At 37.0% G+C, this 6,516-nt stretch overlaps 2 protein-coding genes across 2 annotated transcripts in view; both read right to left on the reverse strand.

Moving 5' to 3' along the window:
- LOC102673658 lies at window positions 1–1,438 on the reverse strand. The gene is made up of 4 exons (XM_031512712.1): window positions 784–1,438; window positions 628–706; window positions 387–565; window positions 1–299 (listed from the first exon to the last, which is right to left on the reverse strand). Exons 1-4 carry the CDS (start codon window positions 1,023–1,025, stop codon window positions 98–100), a joined length of 702 nt encoding a protein of 233 aa, XP_031368572.1. The 5' UTR covers window positions 1,026–1,438; the 3' UTR covers window positions 1–97.
- A 393-nt stretch (window positions 1,439–1,831) lies between these two features.
- Window positions 1,832–6,516, reverse strand: part of LOC102673527 (speckle-type POZ protein A) — an 8,768-nt gene continuing 4,083 nt past the window's right edge. Inside the window, exons 3-5 of the mRNA XM_031512711.1 lie at window positions 3,579–3,699; window positions 3,292–3,457; window positions 1,832–2,656 (exon numbers count right to left, since the gene is read on the reverse strand). Of these exons, the coding sequence (XP_031368571.1) occupies window positions 2,286–2,656; window positions 3,292–3,457; window positions 3,579–3,699 (658 nt within the window). The 3' untranslated portion in view covers window positions 1,832–2,285. The remainder of the gene's footprint in view (window positions 2,657–3,291; window positions 3,458–3,578; window positions 3,700–6,516) is intronic.

A 6,516-nucleotide genomic window follows, 5' to 3' on the forward strand; every position in this document is an offset into this window, starting at 1 on the left:
TTTTATATTATACTCGTGGTATTATGTGAAGCTTATTATTTTTTTAAAAAATGCAATAATGTATGTACAAGCTTATAAAAAGAATACTTATATACTGTTAATGAGTAGATTTGGAAACTGAATGACTGGGAGTAAAAACTTCATAATCTACTACAAAAAAATGATAGTCTCCCATAAGTACAGTATTAGAGGCATGTTCGCCATCGTAGCTGTGAGGAAGATTACTGTAGCTCTCCTTATTTACGTTACAATTACTAGAAATTAGTAAATCAGCACCTGCTCCAAAAATTGGTCCGATACTGTAATATTAATAGATTTAATTAGATATTAATAGACTTAGTTATTAGAATTTTTTCATATAAGCAGATAAAATAATAAATATTTACTCTGGATGATAACAAAGCGCAAAAGGCTTTTTAACAATATCATATTTCGTTGGAGGTACATCTTGGTTATTTGTTAAAGTGAATAAGAAAGCTTTTTCTGAAAAAATATAATGACCCTTGGCATTTGTTTTACCCCATGGCGCATCACTGAAGCCTCCACAAATTTCTCCTCGAGTTCCCTATATAAAACATTATATAATAAACTTTATTTTATTTACACTAAAAAGCATAAGTTTCTTACCAATGCAATTACATATGTTGGACAAACTCCATCACAATGTCGGTGAAATGATGATGCAGAATAATCATGATTAGAAGCTCTGAAATATTTATAATTGGCATATTTATTATTATAATATGTTTAACATTACATCCTGTTAATCCTTATTAAACATACCGATATACTAGACGCCAACTTTGTTTTGGAGATCCATACCACTGATTGAGAAGACGTTGGAAACCCATCTTATCTCGCGATAGAATTTGTGACCCCGGAAACAGAAATGGACTAACTCTTGGCTGTAACCGCTTATCTGCACAAATTTCTGCATATTTGTTTGGTAGCGCTGCATACCTATACCTAAGACAAAACGTAAAAATCGAAAGCCTCCGAGAATAAAAAGCTTCCGGGCAAACCATACCTTATGGGTTTTGAGCCACTTGATCGATCGGGATTGAAAAATTCGTACCTCTCCAAGGAAAGCTCTATAGGCACTGCTCCGGTTGGTTCTACTTCCTCCGCAAAGACCTGGCTGTCGATTAGTAGAAGGCGAACATGATTTATCACTCCGGATAAATGTTGGCAAACCCTCACGCGCTCCTCCTCTGTCCAGTGTTGAGTAGGCTGCGTCACCCCTGCCTAGGAGCGTGGTCCGTACGGTTAAGCGTTCCTTAACTCGTAATTCTAAATTCCGATCCAAGAACCTAAGGACCCAAGGACCCGGTAATAATCGTATGCGACATAAGGTCTAAGACCTTGCACGACATACGCATGATCAGAGCGTTAAGTCTTCTTGGAATTTTCAACGGATTCAAAGTACTCGGAAACGGAATAGAATTTTCAAAGAAAAAGAACCTGATATTTTGCCCAGTTTAGTACTGCTCTCCAAACATCTTCTTCCTCCAATCCTAAGTAATCCGAAGATATAAGCTTCACCAACGCATCCTTTGGAAGATTACAAAATGCTGTTGTTTTAACTGTATCTACAGCATTTTCTCCAATGAAAGCGAAACATCTTTCAATGAAGGAAGAACAAGCTCCTTTGCCACCTGTGATAATAAAAAATATTCTATTAATAACATATTTAATATTAATCAATATTAAATTTTAGAATATAATGGCCTAAATAATAATATACTTAACTTTTATAATATTTAAAATATTATCTATTAATTTCACATATTTATTTACATCAGGACTTTACAAATATAAATAAAACATTAAATTTGATTCAAAAATATTTATTAAATGTCTATCTAGATCATTATCTATTACAGCAATTGCTCAATCACAATATTTACACCTGGAATTTGTTTGAATACTAAATTGGGTACAATTTTAAATATATGGAATACACATTACACAGTTTTTCATTTAATAAAAATAATTGAAGATTAAAAGATTGAAACATATTCTAAATTCCATGGAAATTAGTATTATAAGATTGTAATAACAAATACGTTTCTCAATAAAAAAAAATTATAATTTGTACATGTCAATTTACCATTGTTCATTCTAATTACATTGAATTATGTATCACAAATATGGGAACTTGAAAGATATTAACTTTGTCCTTATTAAATGTTTTTAAGTCACTTTTAACATGTAGTTTACATGCTCAATAGCACAAAGTATAAAACAATGCGCTTTTTTGTTCATCTTCCAAGGTTATGAGTAACTTAATTCGCTCCTGGATTCGTATTTTGTATTAACGTTATATTGTCGCCTTTTAACATGATTCGTCCGAGTGGTTTTCTGTTCTTTGTCTTCAAATGATATTCCTCCGCATCGTCCAGTACTAAATTCATATATTCGTCAAATCCAACGATGTGACCCTCGATTCGTAGGTTGATGTTCTCGAATAACCAAACTTGCACGCGCGAACGGTTTTGCAAGTATCGAAATATAAGATTGATGGGTTGTACCATCACTTTTTGAACTTTTTGAGGTCCTTTGTACGACATTTTTGTGATAATTTCAAAAATTAACAAGCAACGTTTAATACACCCGTGCTTTGTAATAGCCAAACGCCGAAAAATATGGCGTCGTCATTGTACCAACTGTGTTTCATTCGGGATTTTTCCCTATTATTTTCCTTCTTAAAATATTTTAAATGTCTAAAATTATTTCAACCAAGAATTAATTCAAATAAATATTACACGTATTAAATAGAAAATATTTATAAATTTATTATTTATAACATTTAGTATTTTTAGTAAAGTTTAATAAGAATAAAATGTTGGTACTATTGATTTTATAAATATCCTATATAGTGCTGCCTCGGTGACAAATATGTGAATTACAAATGACGAATTTTTATCGACGAAACTCAGTCGGTAAGTATGGTAAACTGCAATTCTTTTCTATACAAAATATTCTTACCTAATGAGTAAAATATCATAAATTTTAAATATCTTTTTTTTTAAATAAAGTATCTTGTATAAAAAAATTAATTTTTTCATATTTTCAATTATTAAGAATTTCGTTTATATTTCAATTGTATATTCTGCATTTTTGATTTACAGAAACCTATTTACCTACCAATTATATATATCATTAATATATTTTATAATATATATTTTAATAATTAATATATTATTTTTTATGGCGCATCATTCAACAACTTCCAAAATAAAAATTGTTTAATACAAAGAAACGTTTAATAATATATCATGAATAACTTACTAGGAACTCGTTCTTGGGCATCTAACGCCGCAGTCAGAAGGGCACACGCGTTTCCTGGGCTTAGAGTGGCGGAGACGTGTTCCTCGCAACTTCTCCAAAGTTCTTCGACTCCCAATTCTTGTGCGAGACCCAGCATTTCGAATATACCATTATCCTGTAGCATGATCTACGAAACAATTACAGAGTTAAATCTCGCCTACGTTTAAAAAAAACATGAAACTTTTATCAATACTTTCCTCCATGTTCCATACATCGTTGCAAATTCATCTGTTCAAGATATTATTTACCTTGCCTGTGTACACGTAATGAATAAATTGTCGAAAAGTCTCTGGATGAGCGTGCGGCATACGCATTGGGGTTGGATTTCCCGGTGTCCCGATCCTCTTCGCGGCTGTAAAGTTCTTGCACCTAGGGAAATCGAAGCAGCGTATCGATTTCAAACAATAATTACCATGGGTTAGAGGAGAAAGGGAGACAATGAAGGAAGAGCATTGCTTTGAATCGGGCGGGTGTACTATGGGTGCGTGACCCTTCTAACGAACACCCACCACTTCACCTTTCGTCACCTTCGCCACTACTTCTAGCAGTGTTTCGTGTTACAAAAGGGCTTAATTGACTTCGTCAGGAAGCTCCGTAGCCACGAGAGTATTCGCAACGTATGCAGCCAGGCTTTAGTTTTCGTTCCTCTAGAAATTAATGGCAACCTTCGAAAAGTCACTTCTCACCCTCTTTTTCCCCTGCGGCAAGCCCTCCCCCGTAAGGGAGAAACTCGGAAGAACAAATCTTTCCTAGTATTTCGTGCTGAAAGCGGAGATTCCCTATGACCCATTGGGAGAACATTCGATCTCAGCTTTTCTAACGTGCACCCTCTCCTACAATACGCACAATGCGACTAGATACAACAAAAGGGAGGTTTTTAATATCGACAAGTTTAAATACGAACGATGCATTTCTCTTTTTTTTTTTTTTTTTATTTCGGAATCCTTGATGTATTTTATATATCTGCATAAAAATTAGTGCACCTACGTTAAGTAGTACTAATTTACTTTCGACAACATTGTCTCTCGTCTATTTCCTCGATAACATTATTTTTTTTTCAAATTATCGAATTCAAATTTATCTCAAAGGAAAAGAGCACTTTAAACTTTTACAACACGAAACGAAATTCCAATTTCGTAATCAAGCAAAGCCAGGAAAAATTGAATTGGAAAATTGAAACACAAACGGTAGAGGAGCGGGATTTAAGACACGAAAGGCAGATAAACTCTTAAACGAGCCCTTTGGATCCAGTGAAGACACTGAAACGACCCCCGAGTTTCTAATACCACTAAGCCGAGGCAAGGTAAAAAGATTTCGTGTGCTAGAAACGAAGAGGTCGCGGTGCACAAGAGTTGCGGGAGGTAAAGCGTGTGGTACGAACGGCGTCCGTATCGAATCAAAAGAAAATCCGTCAAAGAGAGCGGGTGCAAATGGAAAAGGCATGCTCGCCGGGCGCTTTGATATTATAACCGACGCGTTAACAAACGCTCGGGTTCGTCGACAGGAGAACGCGAAAGTTGGAAAATCGCAGGGCCTACCTACGAAACATGGTTGCTGTGGAGGGGAGAGGCTCGACAGAGGAAAACTAGTGCTCAAAAAAATTAAAAACACGAGCCCCGTGCACAGGAAGCGGGAAGTATATGTATACACGCACGGATGTGTAACCCTTGCTGCGGGTCGACTTTTAACGGACCGAAAAAAAACTCAACCTTTATGCTTTCACCTGCCAGTTCGAGAGCGATGCGGGCTCGCGTGCATATCAAAGCACGTTAAAGTTATAGTGTATTTATTTTGTGCAAATTAGAGGGAAATATTCGAATATCGAGAATATATCCTCTTTTTTTTTTTCCTATCATTTTCTTCTATATTTAATAGCACGGTTGCACGCGCGATATAATTTATCGTTAGAATAAACGGTTTTTGAATCTCGCGTCCATGAAATTCCGCAAGAAAAATTCGCATGTCGATCGTGCCTCGTCAAGATTCTTTACTCTATCCGAGGGAACGTGACCAGCAATTCTGACTAGAACCATGGCAATATCGGTAAGAAACCGCTCCACTGCCAAAGAAATGAAAAAAGTGTTAAGAAGGAAAAATAAAGGCGGGTTGCGGTTGGATGTTGGGTAGTGATGGATGATGCGCGGAACGAGGCGAAGGAGGAAGGAAAGCGTGGAAGAAGAAGACGAAGGGGTGAAGGGTAGGAAAGGGGTGAAAAACGAGAAGTCGGTTCCCGGTGAGGAGAGAAGCTTTTCCCTAATCACAGGCGAACGCCGCAGCGGAATCAAAGAAAACCAAATATCAGCGAGTGACGGCGAGAAAAGAATAGGGCACCGCGTGCGCGCGTCTGGTGTGACGACGAGGTGTCACGGGGGTGGTAACGTAGGTTCACGAGGCTCGACGTGGAAAGAGGATGTTAGGGGGTAAGGGGCCTGGTGGTGGGAAACGAGGGTCGTGGCTGCTTGGTTTCACGGCGGCAAGGGGTTGAATGTCGCCGCGGGCTCCGCTACTAACGACCAAGCGTGCGATTATATAGCGGCTCCGTCGATCTCCGCGCAAAAACCGCCTCCGCTTCCGGTGCACGAGAGTCAAATTCGCGCCACACCTCCTCGTTTCCTGTGAAACGACTGACGAGTCTCACCGCTTCGGTCCATTATCAGATATCACCGTATGCCTCGACTCGACAGATCCAAATTGTGTAGCATTGTCGTCCAATGCATAATTACTGGCGAAAGCAGCTCGATAACGAACGTTCTTTTTTTTTCAATTGAAAATCCATCTTCTTCCATTGATGGGCATTGTTCGAAATTCGAGGATGGCGCGATGGAAAATTGCGCGGGCAAATTTGAGCTGAAAATTTAGGTCTCGTTGATTGCATCGGTAATCCATTGGTAGTAATTTCTCTCTAGAAATCTTCTTTTTGCAATTTTCTTTAATTTCTCGGAAAGCAGATAATTTCTTTTCGTTACATTCGATATTGTATTTATTTTTCGAATCTAAGAGAACCTAAAACGCTGTTGAATAAGAGTTAATTACTCAAAATTACGATCGAATTATATTTGCTTGAATACCGCAGAATATTTCTGATAAAGCTAATCCTTTTAAAACCGCTCTCTTATAAAAATCAAAATATACGACTTTCTTTTCTATGATTTTCACACATAAACTAATGTTTTCTTTTTTTTTTTT

This window comes from Apis dorsata, unplaced genomic scaffold (genome assembly GCF_000469605.1).
Source record: "Apis dorsata unplaced genomic scaffold, Apis dorsata 1.3 scaffold_504, whole genome shotgun sequence".
Taxonomy (NCBI): Eukaryota; Metazoa; Arthropoda; class Insecta; order Hymenoptera; family Apidae; genus Apis; species Apis dorsata.

Excerpts from the sequence above, each read along its gene's own strand:
- LOC102673658 (XM_031512712.1), bottom strand. The coding sequence starts at position 1,025 with ATGGTTTGCCCGGAAGCTTTTTATTCTCGGAGGCTTTCGATTTTTACG. Across the intron at positions 707-783 it reads AGTTGGCGTCTAGTATATCG|AGCTTCTAATCATGATTATT; the intron begins GTATGTTTAATA and ends TAAATATTTCAG. Across the intron at positions 300-386 it reads GCGCTTTGTTATCATCCAGA|TATCGGACCAATTTTTGGAG; the intron begins GTAAATATTTAT and ends TTAATATTACAG.